Raw genomic sequence first — 25,594 nt, forward strand, 5'->3', positions numbered from 1 at the left:
TACAGTGAATAATCATTTTCCACAAATACTCTACCGTCTCCAATTTTTAATGCCTTGCCCTTCTGTCAGTTTTTTCAGGATTATCTGTTTCTGCTGATGTGATTACATTTTTACTAATACAGGTCTTAACTGCTTTCCCATGGTCAGTTTTGGAGCATACACACAATGTTCCCTTTCAATTAACAAATTCTGCTGTAGAATACCAGTCCAGTTACTTTTTGTGCTTTCATAACATTAATACACCCTGTTCCTTTCAGTTTCTGTGGTGCAGCAGAAAATTTCAGGTTTTCTGTGTGTGCTCTATCCTTTGATTCTACTAATTTTTGGAACAACTCTTCTTGAGCAGTCTCATACTCAGCCAGCCTTTTCTTCATTTTGACCTCTGATTTTTGCACTTTTATCAGTTCATCTGAATAATTGTTTAAAGCTTCTTCAATTTTCATAGACTTTTATTTGAGCTGATATACTCCTTCAATACTTCATTTATTTTAATAAGCTCTGAGTACATTTGACTTATTTTTCCTCTAAATTACTGGAAGCTGTCTTTCATGTACCAAAGCTGGAGCTTGAACTTCTTTTTGCTGAAGAGCTGCAGCATTCTTCCCAGTTAGGGTTTTCTCTTTGCCTTTCTAGTTGATTTGCTTTCATACTCTCTAGGTTTCTTCTTTGCTGGTATTTAGGTAGTGTATGTACTAGCTAGCAAATGAATTTTACTAAAATATGCAGAATTCCTGGCCCTTATCTATCAGTTTCTTTTTTCACATTGGGAGAATTGAAATTAAGCCGTTAGTGTGAAGCCATCCTGGAAAGTGTATTCTTGAGGAAACCTTGTCAGACGATTATGACATTGATAAAGACAGGGCTTCCGTTCTGGGAGATTCCCAAGCACAAAACTCTGATTTTGAGGAAAGTTGATTCTTACTACCTCCCTTGGAGGAATTTTCCTTTTCACAAACTATTTCCAGGATAATTGGGGTGTTTTGTGTGAACAAGTGGATGTTAACCCTGAACTGAGGAGATATTATGCATTCCAAGTGGGTGTGCCTCATTCTACACCCATCCCTCCTATTTTGCCAGCCTTGGAGGATGCATTTAATGCTGCCTGTAATAACCCTGACTCTCAACAATTAGTCCCTAAAAAAGGCGAGAGAGACTGTTAGAGACAAACTAATAACCTCATGTTTTTTCATCAAAGATCAAACCCAACTACCATTTTACCCTTTTCATCAGGTGGAAACATACTTTTAGTCAATACTAATCCTTCTTCTGTGGATGTAAAAGGTAAGGTAATGGACAGATATGGTAAAAGAATTTTCTTGTCTTTTACTTTAGCATACAGAATTCTTAACTACCAAGCACAGCACATGTATGGAAGTTTATTCTTAGTTGTGTTGACAGTTTGAGGTAAAACTCTGCATTACATCCTTCAAAAGGTAGATCCTATCGGAATCTTATTTCTAATCTGTTCCAAGTATCTAAACATGATTTAAGGAGTGTGTGTGATTGTTCAGAAACTATATCTATGGCTACTGTTACTGCTACATTTTTGAGGAGGTGTGCATAGGTATGTAATCAAAAGTTTGCAAATGAAGTTGAGTCTGAAATGTTACATTCTACTGTAAATAAGGATGTTTTGTTTGACCTGTCTGCAACTTGGGTCCTCAAACTATTTGTGAAAAGAGGGGAAATAATTTAGGATGTGTAAGATTTTTCAAGTCTCCCATTACAAATCTCCCAATTTCCCTGCTACCTTTAAAATGGAAAACAAGCTATCCCTATCACTTCCTGGCAAGAGGGAGCAGGAAAGAGAAGGCTGGAGAGAAAAAAAGCAGGGATCCTTTCAAAAAAGGGACAGCCTAATGCTTCAGAATAACCATGCCAGCATTCTGCCCCCCCCCCCCTTCTCTCACACAACTCCTATATCTCTAAATCTGTCCCAGAAACTAGCAATCTATATTCCCTTTTGGCAGTAGATCATATCAGACTTTTGTGTGGTAAAAGTGGTTCAAGAAGGTTACATTTGGCACTGGATACACATATCTTCTCACAGAGGAATGCATCCCCACCTTCTGAACCAAACAGAGCATGTGATGATGGCAGTCTTAATTTATCCTTGACTGAATGGGTTCGGTTCCGACTATTGGAACCAACTGAGCCATTACTACAGCTTGCTGTAAACACAAACTATCGAGCATAAGTCTTACCCACAGTGCCTCTCTCCTAGTAACCTCAGATCTTGTTTGCCACTTCCAGAGACAGACACATTTGCCAGAGCTCTTGAGCTAAGTCAGTTATTTGTTATTTTATCTGTCTATAACCTTTCTTTCCCTAAAGAATCATTCTTTGCTCTATATTTCTATTTGTTTCTATGTGATTTCTGCCCTGTCCCTTTTAGTCAATACAAAACTGTATTGTCTCTCCCATCATTGATAGTTCTTCCCTTTCCATACAGTTTTGTACTCTTTTCTACCATTGTGGGTGGGTTCCTCCTTCTCGTTAGTTAAAAAAAAAAATCTTGCTATTGTTCTGCCTTGCGTCACTATCTTATCTGAGTGTGTGAGTGGGTGCATTCTGCAGTTTCTCCTGGGAAACGTGAGTTTCCAATTTCTTTTAATGTTATGGTTGGAAAATCTAAGGGCCCTTCTGGTTTTAAGATGTGCCAGAAATGTGGCTAGAAGATTCCCATTTCTGATGGGTTTTCCTTCTGGGTTTTCTGTTTGAGTCCGGTACTGTTACATGAAACTGTGTCTGTGGCAAGGAAGAGATAATGTACTCACATTGTGTTTGAAGAAAGACTACTAGTTAAACTTAAGAAGAAACTAATTTTGAGACAGAGGCCATCTCTTGTGCTGACATGGTGGAAAGTGAAGCATTTACCTCATTAGCTTTCTCTTCTGTTTTGACAGAAAATTTAGAAAACAGAAGCAGTTCAGTGCCACCTCCTTCCTTGGCATGGTCTTTTAGAAGGCACAGAGCTTAGGTTCAAGTTCCTCTGAACTGAGTGCTTCTAAGCATATTGCTTCAGTTCTGATAGCATCTATGGAACTGATAGCTCTTTGGCACAGAAGGACCTTTGGTTCTGAAACAAATACAGGATAAGGCGCCTGAACTTTCATAGTGGAGCTCTCCATCGGTGCCAACCATTGGCACCGATTAAACCTTTTCAGGACAAATTATTTCCTAGGATATTACACTCCTGTTGGGTCTTTACAGTGTTTGGGCCCTAACCCTCTCAGTGCTGACTGCATTGATTTTGGAGATGCTTTTACCTCCGGAATCGGTGATTACTCAGCTCTTTGGCTTTTCAGATCTGGAAAGCTCTTGGGGCCGAATCTGTGCTGTCGACTCCAGGGAGCAGGCATCAACTCCTACTTTGCAAAGTAGTCCCTGCACCTCAGAGCATCAGCATGCATTGGTCTGGCTCCGACTTCTGCTTTGGTAGTTGCTCTTCAGGGCGGGGAGTGACCATGGTTGTTTTCAGATCTGCTGTCCCTTCTCTCGTCATGGAGTTCAGTTTTTTGATCTATGAAGAGTCCTGTCTGCTGCAACCAGTCACCCCCCCTTCTTTGGAGATCATAACCACTCTACCCCCAAGCTCAGACAATTTACCAACATCTCCATGATGACAGCAAATGTCCAGATGGCAGGATTCCTGGATCCATCCTCTTCTGATACCCACCTGAGCCCTCCTACTGAGAAGGCCACTCAGAAGAGGGAGTGCAAGAGGAAGCACTTAACATCCTATGGAGAAATCTGTTACTGACGATACTGAAATGGATGAAGGAAAAGGGTCTCTAGAGACTCCTTCTGATGATGTCTCCTTTGGAGACACTATATAGCCACTAAAACAGGGCAGGGTGACTGGAGGTCCCAAAACCCTACCCCAGAGGAATCAGTATAACTGCCCTTCAGCACCCAACAATCTACCTCTTGGGTGTTTCAGTCAGCTGATGAACTTATTCAGTTAATTTTTCAGCGGGAGTGGAAAGATCCTGACTCCTTTCAGCCCATCTCCAGTACTCCTGACAAAATTATTTTCTCCCCCCAAGGATAAACAGTTCAGGGCCAAGGATTTGGCTGTGGAGTCCATGTTTGTTGCAGCTGCCTTGTGGGAGCTGTCTCTGAGGAGGTGCAAGGAAAGTTGCTTCCCAGTCATCTACCCTACAGTTTGTGTCCAGCTCATCCGCAATGCTCATTGCACTTGCAGACTGACAGGTTCAGGAGTTGCCATGGGAGACATGCCTGGATGCGTCTTTATGATTTTGCAGAGTCATTTGGGTTTTCATCTGTCAAAGCTTCTTTTGATGGGTTGTCTCCTTTTGGCCCAAAAGTTCGAGAAGCATTATTCATGTGTGAGAAAGATGTTAAGACCCTTTCTGTCATAGATGTACTTTTTCCATCCTTCCAAAGATCCTTTTCCAGGAATCAGAAGGGTGTTGGGTAATGTGGTTCAAAATCCAAAGGGTCTTTCCAAGACACATGTGGAAATAGTTCTCCTAGGGGCAGAGGGTGGGGAACCTCAATGGGAAATGCCCCACATGCAGCAGAGGTGGCATGCAGAACCACAACTCCAAGGAATCTTTCCTTAGTAAGCCCTACCAGTGCTCCTGAAAGGAAGCCCAATTATTTTCCCATGGAGGCAGTTGGGGGAGGGGGTTGCTTATCCTTACACCCAAATGCTTGGCTAGAAATAACTACAGATTCTTGAGTGCAAAAATATTATATCTAGAGGTTATATAATATAATTTCTTGTCTCCCCCAGTACACAAGAAAATCCCCAATATTACACCCAATGAGTGTGATCCAGCAGTTACGCAAATACAAAAACTACGGTGGGAAAAAAAGAAAAAAGAGAGTCATCCAAGAAGTCCCACCAGAGAGAATCCAGAATTTACTCAAGATTATTTTTAATGCCAAAAAGACAGGGGACTGGAGACCAATTTTGGATTTCAGTGTTCTAAAGAAATTGGTTTGCCAATCAAAAGTCGGTATGGCCATGCTTCAGTCCATTCTTGGAAAAGGACAACTGGACATTCTACATGCTGCATAGACCTTCAGGAAGTGTATTACGATATTAAATGGACAAACACTCCAGAAGGTTGCTCCACTTCTGGCCAGTAGCCAGTCATTACCAGTTTAGGATTCTGTCCTTTGGCTTCACCATAGCCCACAGGGTGTTCACCAAATGCATGGCAGAAATAGCAGCTACCTTGAGACTGCAAGAATTCTAGGTGTTTCAATACCTGGACGACTGGCTCATTATCGCTCCAACCAGGCATTTGTTAATAAAAGCAAGAGACTATGTTCTCCTAATGTGTATATACCCAGGAATAACTGTCAATTGCAAAAAATCACAATTGACTCCAACTCAAGGTTTAGAATTCGTAGGAACAGTACTCAGTACGGAAACTTTCATTCCCCCTAGGTTCAAGGCTTTGTGGTGATTGCACTAGTTCCCTTTGCAAAGCATCACAAGAGAATTCTTCAATGGCTACTTGCATCTCAGAGGTCAATACCTTATCAACCTATGTCGGATCAGTTTTTGACCTCCATTCTTTGCAGAAAAGATCTAGCTTGGAGGTTGCACTCAGAAGAGATTCCTCAGGGCCGTCCTTTTGTCCACACTGCAATCCAAGGTCATAATGTCCACGGATGCCTCCCAATGGGGCAAGTGGGCATTATCTGGACTAGACGTTCATGGTTCCCTATAAAGACCAATTTGCATATCAGTGTTCTAGCCATGAGAGCACTCTTTTTAGCATTGCAAACCTTTCCGACTACTCTTCCCTTGAGAACAATTGTGATTCAATCAGATAATATGTCAGTGGTTTGGCACATCAACAAACAGGAGTGACCAAATCTTGACCCCTTTTAGAGAGAAGCACTCATTGTGTGACAATGGGTGATTTCTCCCATCTGATTTCTGATAATGCATATTCTGGGGAGCTCCACTATGATAGCAGGAAAATTGAGTTGGTCTATTCTTCTGCCTCACAAGTGGTCTCTCAGTCCAAACATGATGAAAAGGATTTCTTTGTCAAGGGAGGCCACCCTTCCTGCATCCTCTTTGCCTCACCTCTGAACAAGTGCAGCAACTACTTTGCCCCCCCCCCCCCAAGGGAAGTCACTGAGGGATGGTCTTTGGGATTTTTATATGCTTTCCTCCATTTCCCTTAATTCCAAAGTTCTACAGAAAGTGATCCAGTTGAGGGAGCAAAGTAGTCAGAATTACTTCTTGTTGATCTCTACAAATATGGTTTCCCCTTTTTCTTTGGCCTTATCTGATGTGAAAACCAGGACTCTGGACCCAGCTCTAGACCTTATGTCCCATCCAGACAGCTTGACTCAACTGTACATTCTGAACCTCAATCTAACAGCTTGATTCCCCAGTTCCAGTTATTGTCAGGCCGACAATTCCTTCTTCCACAGCACGTCATATTAGGTTAGCTTCCCATAAGCCATGCACATGTAAACTCTACACCAGCAAAAGGGAGAAATTTCACCTTTTGTGTTTGATTAAGGGACATTGACTCCTCTTTGGTTCCTGTTGACAAAATTCAAGACTTTTTAGCTTTCATTTTTCAACACAGGAGCTTCTCCTTTAACTATTGAAGTCCAGCAAACTTTCAAAATGTTTTTTAGGAATATTCTTTGGCTCTCACAGAGCTTGGACAGCCTTTTCTTAAAGGATCCTACATCACCTTGACCACCCTTCTGACCATTTGCTAACTATGAGTTAAAAAAAAATAGTTTTATTCTGGAAAATTTAATTTCTTAGTGGTGATGGCTTCTGCCAGAGGAATTTCAAAATACAAGCCTTATTTTGTAAACCTATGTTCCTCATTTCCATAGAGGTAGTCTCCTTAGGGATAAACCCTTCGTTTCTACCTAAGGTAGTGTCAGATACCGATATGAATCACACCATCAATTTGCCAGTCTTCTTTCCCAACCTTTCAAATAAAGGTAAATAATGTTTACATTTATTAGATGTTCACAGACATTTTATTTACATAGAACAAGGTCACCTTAGCCAGATGGCTCAAAAGATTATATTGTGTTTGTCTAGCACAGAAACAACATTGATTTGTTTGTTCCTATAAAAGTCAGCTTCAAGGGATGATATATGTTCAGCAGCAACCTGGGCTACTCTACACACCTTCATTACCTATTTCAAACTGGATTTGGTCTCCAGTTGAAGAGACTCACTTGGTGCAACAGGACTCATGAATATACTTCTGTGAATTCTCCCAAGATCAAAGGTAGCTAGGGATTCTGTCCCATCAGTCAAGGATAAATTAAGATTGACAACATCAGATAAAGAACTTATGTGCTTACCATAACCTTACATCTGTATTTATCCTTGACTTCCCTCCCTCCTTCCCTCTGCCCTGGCAGTTTTTTTTTTGCTGGAATGAGCAATATGAATACCTTATTACTGATTATTTATAAAAGGTTCCAGATACAACATCTATGAAGACATTGTTTCTGTCATTGTTTTTCTGCAAACTTGATCTGAGGTAACTAGGAGAGAGGCATTGTGGGTAGGACTTAAGCTTGAGAGTTTTTGGTTAGTGTGAGCTGTAGTAATGGCCGAGTCGGTTCCAGTATTTGGAACCAAACTCATCAGTCAAGGATAAATTAAGATGGACAACACAGATGGAATGTTATGATAAGCACATAACTTCTTTTTTCCTCAGGTTCTTACTGTCCTTAGGAGTTATAAAAGCAATGCCTTTACATTGTATGGGTGGAAGACCTCGACTCCAGAATGTTTCTGGTTCCAACAAAAGAGCTTCCATGGAGACCATTAATAGGACTCTCCTTTCTCGACTTGTCTGTGAAAATAATACAGTTCAAAATGCTGACCCTTTTTTGTCTGTTACATCTCATCTGTTCTTTGAATTTTATAATAACATTAGATCTAAAACATGCTTATCATCACATCCCCATATCCATAGCCTTCAAGTAATTTTTCAGCTTCACTGTGTTTGAGTCACATTTACAGTTCTCTGCATTACTATTTTGGTTATCTACAGATCCAAGAGTGTTTGCAAAGTATCCAGCTTTAGTGATAGCTCATTCCTGACTGCAGAGCATTCACATGTGTCCCTATTTAGACAACTTACTTAGTTTTGCAGAGTCTTTTGCTGGACTTCAAGTCCTTAATATGTGTTTCATCTGGGTTTGACAGATTTCTGATCTGGCAGGTAGGGACCAAAAAAAAACCAAACAAAAAAAAGGTCCTTTACTCTAAGTGAAGACCAAAAAAAATGTCTCTAATGCTTTACGTAAGTAGCTACATGTTTGCTAATTTTTGATTGGCCCGTATGCTGGTATACGAGCCAACCAAAAAAATTGCAAAACGGAGCTACTTTTGTTCAATGTGGAAAATCACGCAGTTCCACATTCAACAGAAGTAGCTCCGTTTTGCAATATTTTTGATTGGCTCGTATACCAGTATATGGTTCAATCAAAAAAAAGCAAACTGGAGGCTGTTTCACTGGGATTTTATCCAGCAGTGTGGGACTCTGGATCAGGCTGCTGATACTGGGACAGTCCCGCTCAAATAGGGATGTCTGGCAACCGTGGTTTCATCTCTTCTTTCCATTCTGGGGTTTCAGATAAATGTGCAAAAATCCTCCTTGACTCCATCATACAGGATTGTGTTTCTAGGTTCCCTTCTAGACACTTTTCAGCAAAAGGCTTTTATAAATAGGAAAAGATGGAGTTTTGTCTGGAAACTTTTCTGAGCTTCTCCAGTCAGTCCCAAACTTCTGCAAGAGATGTCAGGATCTTAGGATTCATGGCTTCTATGATTCTCATGATTCCTCTCACCAGATTGCACATGAGGAAGATGCAGTGGCTTAAAAAAAACACGTGGACTCACCATTCTCATCCTCTGGGATTTCAAATACCAATTTTGGGCTTTGTCAAAAAGGAACTGCACTGGTGGAGGCAGCAAATGGCTCTAAATCCAGGTCTATCATTTTCTCCTCATATTCTAGAATAGTTTGTAACTACAGATGCCTCAGATTTTGCACTGGGGAGTAATTTATATGGGGGTGAAGGTGCAAGGCTTGTGGAACTATTCAGGTAGACCAAAGCATAAATGTCAAAGAGATGCAGACTATGAATCATGCCTTAAAATCTTTTCATTATCTGTTGTCTCCATGACCTTTACAAGTGATTACAGACAACACTACAGTACTGAGGTACATAAAACAAACAGGAGGGACACCTGGTCTTACTCCATATATAGGCTGGCTATAATGGCTTGGGAGGTAGCTCTACAGCACTCCTTAATCCTTCAAGCATCGTACATTCTATTAGAGTAAAATATAGTGGCAGACAACCTGAGCAGGACCAAGACAGAACTTCACGAACGGAAATGGTATTGGGGGGTCTTCCAGGAATTGATACAGTTGTGGGAAACACCTCAAGTAGATCTGTTTACCTCCTTTGAAAACAGACAATTAAACAAATTCTGCACCAGGACTCATTTTAGACAAACCTGGAAGACATATGCTTTCTCATTCCTGTGGTCATGAACACTCCTTGGTAATTCTGAAGATTCAGAAGGACTCTTCATAAAACAGTGTGGTGACTCCATTTTGGCCCAGGTAGCACTGGTTCTCCCTTCTTATGGAAGTGGCCAAGGGCACTTACCACAAGTTTCCTCGCAGACTGGATCTATTTAAACAAGACAACGGGTTTGATATACCCCAGTCTTAAACAACTTCAACTAACTGCCTAGGCACCTCTGTGACACTTTATTCATGTGGACATGCAGCAGATATTAAAGGAGGCAAGAAAGTCTGCCACTAGGAGATCTTTTATTGGTAAATGGAAAAGATTTTCTAGACGGTGCCTAGCCAATAACCAGGCCCCATCAAGGAATTTGTACCCATTTCTTAAATATTTGTGTTGATTTACTCTCCTCTGGCCTTTCTTATTTCCACTTTAGGGTTCAAATAGTGACCATTTCTGCATGTTTGTTCATGGATTCTCTATTGTCATCTCTGTTTTTGGTAAAATTGTTTCTGAAGGGAGTTTTGCATCTTAGGCCTCCTAGATAACAGGTGGCTTCTTCTTGCAATCTTAACTCTGTGCTGGAAAAGTAACTATGTATGCAGGTGGATATTAGGATTCATCACATGGAAGATTGTACCGTGTATTGCTCTGACATCTGCAAAAAGGCAATCTGAGTTGCAAGATTACCTGGTGGGAGAACCATATCTGACCTGCCATAGAGGCAGGGTCACATTAAGAACAAATCCCTCATTTATGCCCAGAGTTGTTTCAGAGTTTACTAATCAAGCCATCGATCTGCCACTGTTCTACCCAAATCCTCAGAACCAAGGTGAAAGGATACTATGTATTGTGAACATGCATAGAAAGCCCAGATACTATCCTGACAGAACTAAGTCCTGTAGAAATGCAGATCAACTGTTTAGTCCTTATGATGGGAAATAGAAAGGCTAACCCATGTCAAAACAGAGTATTTCAAGATGGTTGTCCTCAGCTTTGGTTTTTGTTATTTCCACCATGACAAATCTATCCCAGGCAGTATTGAGGCACAACTATATTTCTTACTGGATAAGAAACTGGCTCACCAACATAAACCAGTCTGTTAAGTGTTGCAGGAAGACTCTCAACTAAATGAGTAGTTACCATCGGTGTCACTCAGGCATCAGTCCTGGGACCAATCCTCTTTGGGATGTACTTCTCTAATATTAAAGCAGACACTGAAGGCCTATGGCTGACAAATTTTGCCAATGACTGCAATCTCAGAGCTGTAGCAAATACCCCAGTTAACCTACATATACTCCCGGAGAATCTAACATATTCTAACAAGTGGTGCCTGGACCATAGCCTCAAAGTAAATGCCAAAAAAAAATGCACCATTATGCCCTTTGGTAAAACTGGGCACTTCTATTCTTATCACATAGGTGACACTCCCTTGTAAAAATCAACTTGATCATTAGAGACTTGGGCACCTTCATTAATATTAAACTTTTCTTTGACCACCATGTGACCACTGTTAAGAAATCCTTTTATATAGTCAGGCTAATCACCAGGGGCATATCTTCTAGATCCAAGGATACTACTGTCTCCCATTACTCCTCCCTTATCAGACCAATAATAGAATGTAAGACCCCCTTTGGTATTTACTTGGCTAGGCATATGCCCCAGGTTGAGAGACCACTTTGTTTTCTTATCAAAAACATCAAGGGCATGTACTCCTTGAGTTAACCCTGATGGTCTTGAAGTGCTCTTACAAGAGATGTCTGCCTTGCCTGCACAGCCTCTGAAGATTCAAACCTATATAGCCTCCTACACATCCACAAAACTAGTATCACTCTAAATATCTGCACAAGGGACCAAACTACCACCAAAATATAAATTGGATCTGCTGGCAAATAGATACCTTTCGCGGAGAATACTTATTTTATGGAATGGACTACCCTTAGAGATAAAGTAGAGTAGCTTCATGAAACTTTTTAAGTCTAACCTGAATGACTGCATGAACAGTTATAACTGGACCCCAATCTGGTGCCTTAGCACTTATGGAAAAGGGCCAAAACTAAGTAAGGGTCTAGTTTTAATTTATGTCTTGGTAAATTGGTGAGATCATTGAGTAGGTTACAAAATGGTCCACTGGATCAACAGCATAGTATGAACCTAATTGATGGAATGAGCATCTGCAATTTTAGAATCGATATTGTAATGTTTGTGTGGGAAGCATACAACTGCTAAGTAATTACATGTACACAATCTCCTTGTATGTGCAGGCTGCTGTTTCTGTTTTTTTAACATGTCACATCACAACTTTGCATTTGTTTTAGCAAATTATCTTCTCATTAGTACATGCTCATCATTTCTTCATCCTATCCCTTCTATACATTTGGGATTTGACAGATTTTTTTTATGTTGTGTATTTAGCACACCATTTTGGTTTCAGCAAGCTTTGTTTTGACTATGCTATCAAATCTTACTTATTCTCTTTGAAGCTGAACTAGTAAGTTTATAATTGTGTATCATCTACAAAAAGGATTAATACGTACTTTATTGGTGCAGGGAGTATAGAGGCAAATGAGGGGACCAGTAGATTGTATGCTGCATGGCAAAAACAGAGATGCAATACATTTTCCTGTTATGGATTTGTTATAAAATGGGTCTTATTACGCTTCATAATTTATGACTTGCAGTGCACTGACCCCAGATGTATTTTTATTTCTGTCATGTTCATAGAAACTGGCACAGTCATAAAACATGTTGGCTTGTGTGAATGATCATGTGATATATATGATTACTTTCCAAAACATAGTTTTGTAAATAAAATGTACAAATGGGGCTTTGTTTTCTTTTTATTTTATTTAGAATGTATTCCATGAGCTTGGAGGTGTGGAGAGTTTGTCACAGGTAAACCTTTTCCAGCTACTTTATTTTGTTAGTATTAGATAAGAAATGTATCATTACCTATTTTAAATATAGTTGCACGATTCTCATCTAACAAAGTAAAATGCAAATCCACTGGTATTTATTTCTATATTTGTTTCATATATTTGGTGATATAGTGAGTCTTTCCAGGTATACAGTCTGTAACTTTTAATATATTAATTTTGCAATGCACTGTTTTTGCAATGCATTTTACTCATCTGATTTTCTGTGCAATTATGTGTATAGTCTTTATTGAGCAGTACTCTAAATTTGTTTGCCATGGTGCATTTCATCCTTCTCTACTTGCAGGACGGTAGTGTCATCTCACAGTCAGCATGGCACCAATCCATACCTTTCTTGCCTTTAACTCCAGTGGGCCACCATCATTCTTCTCTTAATTAGTAGGGGGGTGTGGGGGGTGCATGGGGGCTTGACCCCCCCCTGCAAAACCATTAAAAAATAAAAAAGATCCTGTTCACCACTTGCCACATGCACAATGATCACAAATATCCTCAGACATCTTTTACTGTGGTACTTATTATTGGTGAATTTTTTTTCACTTTTTGGAGGTGTGAGGAGGGTTGGATCCTCAAATCTTCAGATCTGGCAGATTGCCTCAACAGATTCTTGCTGATATGCAGCAAGTGGCCCCTCAAATGGGCACTTGTGAGATTTCTTTTCTCCCAGTGGAGGAAGCCTCACACATCAATCTTTTTGCCAGCCCAACTAATGCCAAACACAGCAACATCTTCTCCGTTATTCCATGTCTGGGAAAGCAGGCTAGGGATGCCTTAATTCAAGTATGCATCCAAGCATGCCTTCAGGTCGTACTTATATCTTCCCCTCCTTTAATCTGATTCCCACATTTCTGTAAAAGCACAGGTAAAGAAACCCAGGATCATTCTCTTAACCCCATTCTGGCTGTGACAAGTATGGTTTCCTGTGTTATAGCTTCATCCCATGGAGAAGCCTCTCAAGTTGAGATCCCCTTGGAGCCTTCTCTCTCACCTGTCTGTTAAGCTTCACAGATCTTCTTGCCATTATATTAACCTTTTGGCATTTCCAGTTCCCATGATTGCTAGAAGACCATTTTATCCTGACAGGGTAGTCCACATCCCAGAAGCTAGGGTAGATAGCACAAGTGCTGGAGGTGTGATGGGGAAGAAAAAGGCAACTGGGAACATATTTTTGGGAGTGTAATGAGTTGCAGACTTTACAAATTCCCTGCAGATTACTCTATCAGAAATACTGGGTGAGCGAATTGGTATAACTAAGGAAATTATTTTTTAAGCTATGACACAGAATTGGAATTGCCTAGAAATAGTAAGGCCTTGCTGAATCTAATTATGGTGGCCACCAAAAAAAAAGCAATTACTTGAAAATGGAAATAAAGTCAAAGTCCAATTTACCAGTAGTAGTGAATATAGTAACAGAGATAAAACAACTGGAACTGGGATATTAAAAAAGGGTAGGAGCAAATTACATAGAAAAAATGGGAATTGTGGGAGCAATACATGGAAAATAATGTTTTGGAGGAGAAATTGTTTAAAAGAAGGCAGGATTTGAATAAGCTATATGTTTGACTGCCAGTGACTGGTTAGAATATAAATGATGTATAATGTTTGCAACTAAGAATGTCAGTGTGGTTTGTTTTCATTGATATAAATACATGATTGCCTGTGTCATAAGTGATAATTTAATAAAGATGTTTCTTGATTAAAAAAATGGAAATACTCATGCAGAAAAATGGTTTGGAGGAGGAATGAAGTTTAAGAGAAGGCAGTCACTGAACACTTTATATGATTTTGCTCAGATTATATCATCTATAAGAATATATGTGATGTATAATGCCTGTAAATGTAAATTTGTTAATGTGGTTTGATTGCTTTTATATAAATGTAAGTTTGCCAGTGTCACAAGTGATAATTCAATAAAGGTGTTTATAAAAAGGATAAAGACAGTGTGTTAACACAACATACAAATTAATCAGTGCTCAGTCCAAACAAGATTTAAGAGTCCATGATTGAGTCTTTTTGTCCTTGATGGGCACTGTGAACTAGTTTTGCATTCTCTAGTCATTCTGTTTTTGGGAGATTCACAAAACTAATGATTCTTTGCATTTTGATGTTGGCTTGTAGGCTAAAGTCCAATTCAGTTGCAGAGAGTTGTGGTTAAATGCCCTTGTCTGTCACACTGTACCTTTTGGAATTACCAGTCCCAGAACTGGCAAGATGCAATATCACAGTCGGTTCCTTTTCCAGAGTTTATAGAGCTATGTCAGTCCTTTAACAAAGCTCTTTCAGTGTCTGTCTGTTTGTTAGCTAGCAGCAGATATCCATCTAAGTATGACTGGAGCAAGAAGATGAATATCTGAAAGTCTGAAGTCTCTGACATGACTTAAAGTCTGACCAAAAAGTAATTCTGAATAGTGTGATTATTCTTAACTGGTAGTAGTATTCCACTATCTGCAAGGAAGCCAAGAGCCACTAGAACAGTTTAAAAATGCAGAATGTATGATGGATGTTTTTCATATACAAGTTTCTTGGAGTGTAAAGCTGCACAAGGTGCCTTGTATAATAGGCAAGGCTGCCCAGTATGTAGTCCCTCTCACTGCTCCATAGCATAGCTCTGCTACTTGTGTCAGTTCAAGGATTTGCACTGTGTATAGATGCTGTAGTCATTGATGAGGCTTATGATAATGAGGTCCTTAGCAGTCTAGTAGACTGATGTGGAGGGTAAATTGCCTAGTAAGGCAACTCATAGATGTCCCTAATAGGCAACTCTTCTGCAGAGCAGTGTGCAAAATATATAAGTGTACACAGCAGTGTAGCTGCATACACTTATAGCATTTTAATGGGAGAGAATTTGTAGTGGATGAATTGGAGTAACTTCACCCTGCCGAGATTCTGATCCATGTAAGAAGTGCAATGAAGTGGGAGTGTATGAGAGGCTAAATAAGAACATTTTTATTTCTGTGTGTTTCTAGGGATATTATGAGCAGATTCTGTAGGTGTATTCACATGAATAATTATTGTGTGTGTGTGTGTGTGTGTGTGTGTGTGTGTGTGTGTGTGTGTGTGTGTGTGTGTGTGTGTGTGTGTGTGTGTGTGTGTGTGTGTGTGTGTGTGTGTGTGTGTGTGTGTGTGTGTGTGTGTGTGTGTGTGTGCGCGTGTGTGTGTGTGTATGTGTGTGATGTATGCCCATTGCCTGATGTGACCTGCATCTTATGATGATATGGAGATCATGTGTACAGAATGTGTAGGAAACGGATGTATCTTTGTAAGTGTGTTTGTGTAAGAGAGTGAGAGTGTCCAAGTGTCTGTACACTGTGTATGTCTATATGTTTGTTGTGCTGCTGATCTTTGCTGTAATTATCCTCCCATATCCGATAGCAGTTGGGTATGTACAATATGTATGTTGTGTGCATAAATATATGCATTAGTGTGTATGTATGTATGTGTGTCCGAGCGTGTGAGCTTGAGTGCCAGTTTATGTTACTGTCAGCTGGTGTGTGTTTTTGTGTGTGTGTGTGTGTATGTGTGCATCTGCGAGTGTGCATGTGCGAGTGTGCATGTGCGAGTGTGCATGTGCGAGTGTGCATGTGCGAGTGTGTATGTGCGAGTGTGTATGTGCGAGTGTGTGTGTGTGTGTGTGTGTGTGTGTGTGTGTGTGTGTGTGTGTGTGTGATTTTGTGTGGTCCTATAGTTACCTGCATCACCTACTCACATGGATTAGTAGGGCACCCAACTGAGAAATTGTTTAAAGTGATTCATATTCATGCAGATTCATTTTTAAGTAAATACAGATAATGCACCTCAGCTTACCTGTGCAGTGTGATCAGTGCTGCAGTGGTATTCACTATGAATACTAGCCATTATTAATGGCTATGTCATTATGGTACTGAAACAGTGGTTGAGTAGCTCTTAGAGGGCACCTTCTGGTGGCAAAAGAGCTTTCCTATAGTAATGCTATGGAGCTGCTGAGCTGTGATTGTGTGAGTATTTAATGTATGCAGATAGTACAGCTACAGGGAACATGAACAGATTATAAATCTCCAGTCACTTGGTTAATTTTGTGAAAATTATCAAAATTTGCTTAGTCATGAAAGGGATCCTTTACTATTTTTTTTCTGCTTGTTCATATTGGTCATACATCTGCATCTACTTAAAAATAAGAAATAAAAGGCTCCCCCCGGGGTTCACTGCAGTTGCTTTACTTGATAGAGGCACTGGGAACTAACGTCGGGCGGCACGATGCCAGGGCACTTCTATGGGCTAGGCTTGTAAAGGCTAGTACACACCTATGAACCTATACATGATCTGTTTTCTAATGTTGTTTCTTTCACTACCTAGATGCAGTTGTATGTCATGTTACTTATAAGAGAATGAATTTTACAGGCTGTTTAATATGATTTTAAAATTGTTTTTAAGCATTAACAGGGTTCATAGATTTTATTTTCTGCCACTAGAGATCACGGTTATTATTTTTTTAACAGTTAAACAGTTCTTGTTTTTTAGATTTTAGAATGCTTCAACGTACGGCTGCTTTTATAGCTCCAGGAAGTTGAGACAATTTACAAAAGTTAATATATTTTATTTAAAAATAAATTAGCTGTTTTCACTTGTTGATGACAAAATAGATTAAACCTAAGAAAGCAGTCTTCAGGATAAGAAAACTGTTTTTAGTGTTACATAAATTAACTTAAGAGAGTTTCAAATGCCAGGCATAAACTTCCCAAAGCAAGCATACCATTGAAATGTACATCACTGAAATATGAATGAGTTCCAGTTATTCCATCTCTTGAAGTTCTAACTTGTGATGTGTTCTGTATAAAAAAAATTACATATTGTAAGAGAATTTCTTCTTCCTCTGCAAGTGTCACCTGCTGCATGAACAAAGTAGTAGCTGACACTTTTTTTTAAAAGAATTGGATCTGATTTCATCTGTAATCCCTGTGTATTTCTTTTACACTTTTAAAACGAAATACTGTCTGTCTTAGGAATTGTTAAAGTCAGTGATTCTGACTCTAATTGAGCTGAGGCTGATTCCAGCATTGAGGATAGTAAAGTTATTTCCTCTGAAAACATCAGTTTTTGCAAACTTATTTTTTTAATGTCATATCACTTTGAATAAGGGATTATCAAAACCCCCCAAATAATAATAAAAAAAAAACAGCACGCGGGCTACACAGTTAAGATGTGCATACCTATTCCAGTGGAATATATGCATGTCCTTTACACAGAATGGAGAAGAGGGAAAAACTTAATACAGTAAATATTTTTAAAACAAGAAATATCTTTATTACATTATCAAGTATTACATAAACAATCTTACATTTATATAAACGAAAACAAACCATGTTGACACAATTCCAGTTGCAAACATTGTACATTATAGACCACATTGACACAATTGTAGTTAAATATTTGGTCTCAACATCCAAATGTGAAGTGAGATAAGCAAGTTCTATAAAAGGTAAATAGAAATATAAAAAAGGGTATTGGCAGATTGAATTGAGATCTGACACCTTAAGGCCTGGGTGCTGGGCAGAGAAATGTTAATTAATGAATAGCAAGTTATACAAAATACTTCCCATAAGAAAGGACAGAATGGTTGCAAGAAGTAACTCCAGAATTGTTTTAAAACAGGGAGTGATCTTTGGTATTGGGAACAACTAATACATGGTGGTTAAGCATTGGAATAGATGCCTGCACAACAATTTTTTCAATTAAAGAGGGTAACAAGATAGTGTACATGGCCTTTGCTCAATATTAAAAAAAAAAACAAAAACAAAAAAAAAAAAAAAACAACAGGAGGAAACTGGAGTTTAAAGGTACCAAAATGCCAGCTATAGTTAAGTCAATGACTGAAGCAAGATCTCTACTTAATAATACCAAAAATAGTATAATATATAAATGTATTTTAGTGGATAAAATAAGGAGGGGGGGGTGGAGGTGGAAAAATGTTGAGAGACACTGCTGAATTTCATTCTTAAGAGAAATGGAAATAGATATGTCTGTCACCCAAGGAAGCAACAAGTTTCAGGAAGTTTAGAATCTTTGTTTGGAGATGTCTTCAGAAATATTATACACCTGAGAGATTGCATAAGATTTTCCTGGAAGTTAGTACAGTGTGCTGGAGTTGGGGAAAATTGTATTAGGGACTGAGAGTATATGTTATGGTCTTGTGGAAAGTTAACACAATATAAAATTGATTTGGAATCCCTACTAAGCAAAATCATAAGGCAACACTAATGACTGAAGAAAAAGGATTTCTTCCTGGTATGGATGGGTAAATTAATGTTATTGGAACAAGCTAAAAAGTAAGGAAATATGACACTGTTAGTAGACAAAAATGTATTAACAAGGCTTTGGAAATCGGTTAAAATACTCCAGATCAAGGACTGAAATGAGATTATGAAAGAGATTAATAAACTAGAGTTGTCATGAAATAAAACAAAACTGCTTAGAAGTTTCAGGCAGAAATAGGATAAGATATTTTTGACAGATCAGACACTTGAAGGCCCAGGTGCCGGGCAGAGAAATGTTAATTAATGAATGGTAAGTTATGTGGAATAGGAGATGGAGTTAAATACAATAATGAATGTCACTGAATGTATCATCATCTTTATTTTATTGATTATGGTTGGAAGATTACTAATTTATTGTCCTTTCACCACCATTATTACATTGTTTTTTGTTGCAAGTAGATAGTGAACTGGGATCTAGTTGAAAAGATCAAATGGCCACAACATCGAATCCCATTTCTGTCAAGACCAGAGTGTCGAAGAAAACAATTGTCAGAAGTTAATTTGTTTGAATCTCAACTCATCTAATCACAATAGGTGGTCAACAGCTCAGACATCTACATGTAATTCAGTATGAATACAAATATTTACTAACAACATATTATACATACCAAAAGAGGAATTATTTCCCTTGTCATCTGTGCAAAAGTAAGAAAGTCTCTAGTACAGTATTGTCATGTTAAACACTATGTGTGAAATAGGGGTCTGCTTCTAAATTTCAAAGTTTCAAAACTTTGAATTTTTTTGTGGTCGAGACCATAAGATAGAAGTTTTAAAACTTCACTCTTATGGTCGATATCATAAGATCGAAGTTTTGAAACTTCAGTCTTATGGTCGAGATCATAAGACTGAAGTTCTGAAACTTCGACCCATTTAAATGGAGATTGCTATACTGGAGGGCCCTTCTTCTACTAAGTTAAAAACCACAAAACTCAAAAAATCCTCTTCTGCAAAGACATCTTCCTTCTCCTCAGCTTCGGAAGAGATCTCATAAGGATCCAGTCTCAACCCTGGACCCAAAAAAGGCTAAAGTCCATGAATCTGAAAAAGAAGCATTGCTGGATCAGACACCTCCTAAGTTGTATCTGATGGAGTCAAAGCTGTCGGATCCAACTTTGTGTGATCCGGGTCAACCTGCAAAATGATTGCCCAAGACAAGGTACTCCCCATCTCTAGATCCAGTGCCTGACAGGGTACCTTCCCCATTTTTGGAAAGACCCAGGTCACTATCCATTTAGTCCACTCATTCTTCTAGAAACCTCATAGAAGAAGATGTGGAGAGACTGATGAAGAAGATTCTCTTAGGGCAGAGGCAGATTGGTGTTCCTTCAGCTCCTTCCCCTCTAGGACAGGAAATCCATACATCTGCTATTCCCCCATTACAGAGTCCTCTTTTGACTCTTGCAGATTCAGAGTTTTTGGATCTGAGTCATCCAAATTCATCTGCCTCTGGTCTGAGGATCACTTTATTCTCAGATCCAAGATCATCTCTGAGGGCTCTGATTCTGTCAGATCTGGAGATCTCATGGCGCCATAATCTGCCTGTCAGATCTGAGGTGTTGCATTCAACTCTGAAGCTTTTGGAGCCATCTCTACAACTTGGAGCCTCTGCACTGGATACCTTGGCTCCAGCTTCCACCTCGGGGGTTTTGCCCTTGGAGCAGAGGAGACCTATGATTCAGAAGCTTGTGTTCTCGGATCCGATAGTCTCTCTCTCTCTCTCTCTCACTCTCTAAGCCATTCAGCATTCAAGGCTGAGAAGAGAGTATTTTCTGCTTTGGCAGTTCAGATGGAACTTTCCCCTTTGGATTCTAAAAACTCTGCCATGATATCTCAGCACTCAGAGCTTCACTATCTCCTTCCACAAGGATAGCTATACCATAATCCCCGGCTCCCACTCAGGGAATTGTAATCTGTTCTTCTGATACCTCCCCAGAGCATCCCACTGAGGAGGTCCCTAAGAAGAGGATGCATAGGAGGAAACACTTAGACTCTCCGGAAGAGTCCATCACTGAAGACACAGATTTCGATGAAGGTGAATGCTCCCCACGATCACCTCCTGAAGATGTCTCCTTTAGAGACATCCTGGAAATCCTTAAGCAGAGAGGTGGTTGGATGTCCAGCAACCCTACATCTGAGGAATCTGTTCTCTTGGAGGCTTTTGGTACTGGACTCTCTACCTCCTGGATGACTCCACCCACCAATGAGCTCATTGACTTGAACTCATGGTGGGCGTGGAAGGACCCTGACACCATAGAGCCCATTCCTCGCAGACCAGGCAGGATAATGGCACCACTGGTGGATAGACAGTTTTGGGGGCAGGGAGTTCCTGTTGATGCCATGGTCATTGTGGTGGCCACCAAGAAGCAACTAGCAGAGGAAAGTTCCTCTGTCCATCCCCCCAATGGGGAGTCATGGGCAATGGACAGATTTGGGAAGTATGTCTATGGTTCAGCAAACATTGCTTTGATGTCTTTGAATTATCTGGCACATTTTACTAGGCTTCAGAGGGATTTGATCAAGGGATTATCAGATACCCCCTTGGGTGCAGTTTCTGATGAAGTTCAGGCATTGGTTACTTCTCAGTTGATGGCCCTACAGTCCATATCCAGTTCATCCATGAGGTTGATTTCACATGTAACAAAGGGAACCTCAAGGGCAGTGGGTACAGGCGTTTCCATAAGGAGACACACCTGGATGCACCTTTGTGAGTTTGAAGAGCCTTTCAAGTCTTCCTTCATCAATGCTTCCTTTGAAGGATAGTCTTTATTTGGCCCCATGGTTAAAGAAACTGTGTCCAGGTGTGAAAAGGATGGAAAGACCCTGTCTGACATGGGTGTGAGTCAACTCCATAAATAACCTTTTCCAGGAATCAACAAGGTGGTTGAAAAAAATGTGTTTTTTAAAACACACATGGAGAGGGTTCTTCCAGAAGCAGAGGAGGGAACTCGAATGGATGAAGACAACCCCATGGCAGAGGAGGCACACAAAAGTAGGGTTCCAGAGAATCTTTCTTTGACAAACTCTCCCAGCACTCCTGAAAGGAGGCCTGATTGTCCACCTCTGGAGACAGTTGGGAAATGCTTATCCCTGTACCAGACAGCCTGGCTAGATATAACAAAAGTTACTTGGGTGCAGAGGATCATTTCCAGAGAATATATTATACCCTTTTCACTTTCTCCCCCAATCCCAAAGAAAATCCCTGATGTTAAACCCAGTCAGAGAGAACAAGCAGTAGTTCAAATACAAAAGCTGCTAAAGAAAAGTCATCCTAGAAGCCCCACCAGACCAGATAGAATTTGGAACTTATTCAAGACTCTTTTTAGTGCCAAAGAAAATTGGAGCTCTCCAAACTAAACAAGACAGTTTGAAGAACCAAGTTTCAGATGGTCACCGTTTAGTCCAGTCTCCCATTTCTGTGCAAGGATAACCGGATGTGCTGTATAGACTTTCAGGAAGCATACAAACACATAAAGATGAATAGACAGTCCAAAAGGTACTTACACTTCCAGCTCCGAGACAGTCATTATAAATTCAGAGTACTGCCCTTAGGACTCACCACAGCCCCCCCCCACAGCCTTGTTTACCAAGTGCATTGCAGTAGTATCAGCTCCCATCAAACTGCAAGGATTCTGGGTGTTTCCATATCTAGATGACTGTCTCATTACCGCTCCGACCAGGCATCAGCTTATATGTGCAAGAGACCAGGATTTCCAAACTTACTGTCATCTGGGAATTACTATAAACTATGACAAATCTCACCTGGAACTGACTCAAACTTTAGAGATTATAGGAGCCATTCTCACTACAAAGACAACCATTGCTTCCCTTCCATTACTGAGAGTTCAGACCTTAAGATTTCAAGTCAAAAAGATAATTTGCAGCACTTCAATTTCAGCCCGACTGGTCCTTCAGACTCTGGGATTGATGGCAGTAGCAATAACTTTAGTACCACTCAGGTTTTACATGAGAATTCTACTATGGATGTTAGCTACTCAGTGGTCGATTCTTTATCAGCGTCTTACAAGATAAGAATCACTCACATCTGCAAGAGAGATCTGAAATGGTGGATTCATTCAGACCAGGTTTTACAAGATTCTCTGTTCATTTCCCCTCCAAAAGCAGTTGTGACCACGGATGCTTCCCAGCTAGGGTGGGGGGACATTATCTGGGGAAGATAGTCCAAGGCACCTGGTTGCCCAAATAGGCCAATTTGCATATAAATGTCCTGGAGATGAGAGCAGTGCTGTTAGTGTTATAGGCATTTCAGAATGCTTTCCTTTTGGGGACAATTGCAGTACAGTTAGACAACGTCAAGTCATCTTGTATATCAACAAAAAGGGATGAACCCGAATCCTACCCGTTGTGTTGAGAAGCTCTCAGAATGTGGCAGTGGGTGATCTCTTCCAACTGCATTCTTTTAGCAATGCACATTCCGGGGAAGTCTAATGTGATAGCAGACAAATTGAGCCAGTACATTCTTCTACCTCACGAATTGTCCCTCAACAAGAAGATTGTGAAGACATTTTTCCAAAAATGGAGCCAGCCTTGCTGCAACTGTTCACACCCCCCTGAGCAAAAAATGCAACAGCTGCTTTCCCCAATCCCCCCACAGGGAATCCCTGAGGGAATCTCTACTTCACAATTCGCCCCTCCCAGTCTCTTTTGTGTATCATCCAACTCCTTTAATGCACAAATTTCTTCAGATAGCTGCAGGATTGAAGACCAAGGTCATCCTCATTGCCCCTTATTGGTCTCAATAAATTTGTTTTCCCTTCCTTTAGCCTCACCTGATTCAACCCCCATGATTTCTGGATCCAGCTCTGGACCTCCTGTCTCACCAAACAGGCATGATACATCCAGACATAGTGAATCTTAGGCTCACTGCCTGGTTCCTCCAGTTCCATTAATAGCCAGACAACCTATGCTCTCTTCTTCTGTCAGTCATATTATTTTGTACTGCCATAAATCATCCACCAGGAAACTATACTGCAGCAAATGGAAAAGATTTTTTTTGGGCTCAAAAACGTAATATTGAACCTTTCACAGCCCCCATTCATAATATCTTGGAATTTGTAGTGAATCTTTTCAAATGAGGAGATAGTTCTTATACTGTTAAAGTACAGTTAGAAGCAATTTCAAATTTTCATGTTGGAATAAATGGTTATTCTGTAGTATCCCATAAATTGAGGAAAGCTTTTATGAAAGACACGCTACTGTTAAGGCCCCCTTTAAAGATCCTACTCTCCCTTGGGCCTTGTGCTGCAGTCTTTTACACAGTCTCCCTTTGAACCCTCAGTTACATGCAAACTCAAATATCTTTCATGGAAGACCATTTTCTTGGTGGCCATTATCTCAGCCAGAAAACTTTCTGAGATCCAAGCATTGTGCTCAACCCCCCCCCCCCATACTTGATTTTCCATAAAGACAGTTACCTTATGTACCAACCCATCATTTCTTCCAAAGGTGGTGTCAGAATCCAACATAAATAAAGTGATTAATTTTCCACCATTTTTTCCCAAATTTTGTGACAAAGGAGTATAAGTATTACATTTATTGGATGTTCATAAACAGCTGCTTTTACTTACATGGGACAAAAAACATCAGGAAATCTGACCAGTTATTTGTTTTGTATGCAGAACCAGCATTTTGTAAACAAGTGACGAAAGTTACTCTATCTAGATGGATAACAAATTGCATTTCCTTTGTGTATAACAAATTGGGCAGTGCTCTGACAAAACCTGTTTGAGCCCATTTCACTCGATCCATGGCAACTTCTTCAGTTTTTCAGTCCAGCGTGTCCATGGAAGACATTTATGGAGCAGCTACTTGGGCTACTCCCCATACCTTTATTACTCATTACACATTAGATCTGGTCTCCAGAGGAAGGCCATCTTTTGGATCTATGGTAATCAGGAGTATCCTTCCTTGAATCCGCCCTGGAAATTGGGTAGCTGGGGACTGTGTCTCATCAGTTGAGAACAGAATGAAAATTGAAAATCTCAGATAAAGAAGTTATGTACTCACCATATTGTTCCATCTGTGTTGTCCATTTTCATTCTTCCTCAATTCCCCTCCCACCAACCCCCATCTTTAAGGCTTCTGGAAGAATGAGTGCTTAGTGGACTTGTACGTCCTTGTGTTTATATAACCTCCATATATAGCTTCTCCATAATAATTTCCATAGTAATTTCTATATTTTACTTTCTACCAAGGCAGCAAACAAGATCTGAGGTAATTTGGGTTGGTGCATTATAGGTAAGGGAGAGTTTTTGGTTGTCATGAGCTTTAGCAACGGCCGAGTCAGATCCGAGAAATCGGATCATAACCAATCAGTTGAGGAAGAATGAAAATGGAGAACACAGATGGAACTTTATGGGGAGTCCATAACATCTTTTTTAAGGTGATCAGTAAAGTTCCTTTGTTTTCAGGGGAAAAAAGTGGCATAGACATTTTTTTATAAAGTTTCAGGAGCAAAGTTAGACAAGCCTATAAGATTGTTAACTAAACTTCCACTACTTGAAATTCTGACAGAACAAAAGAATGTTATTTCAATTGGTTATTATGTTTACAGTGTTACTCTTGAGGGAGAAGGATGTTGGAAGTGGTTACAGTCCTACTTCCTAATTCAGATAACAATTGATAGAAGAGTAAACAAGAATGTAAAGGGGGCTGTTACTAAACATTTTAATCCAGCTGATAAAATATTCTAAAGTGTATGATGTCTTTGCTAAGAACATACAAAAATATATCAATCTGGTAATATAATCATTATGTTTGCAGTACCTAATGAAGCAAACCCACTCATGGAAATGATAGGTCCAGCAGTGAGAGAATTTTTCTGCA

General features: G+C 39.9%; 1 protein-coding gene across 1 annotated transcript in view; it reads left to right on the forward strand.

Annotated features, from left to right (window-relative positions):
- NEK10 (NIMA related kinase 10) overlaps positions 1-25,594 on the forward strand; it is a 3,576,599-nt gene that overhangs the window by 1,068,012 nt on the left and 2,482,993 nt on the right. Inside the window, exon 8 of the mRNA XM_044064761.1 lies at positions 12,382-12,423. Coding sequence (XP_043920696.1) covers positions 12,382-12,423 — 42 coding nt within the window. The remainder of the gene's footprint in view (positions 1-12,381; positions 12,424-25,594) is intronic.

This window comes from Protopterus annectens, chromosome 3.part0 (assembly GCF_019279795.1).
Source record: "Protopterus annectens isolate FY-2018-M chromosome 3.part0, PAN1.0, whole genome shotgun sequence".
Lineage (NCBI taxonomy): Eukaryota > Metazoa > Chordata > Ceratodontiformes > Protopteridae > Protopterus > Protopterus annectens.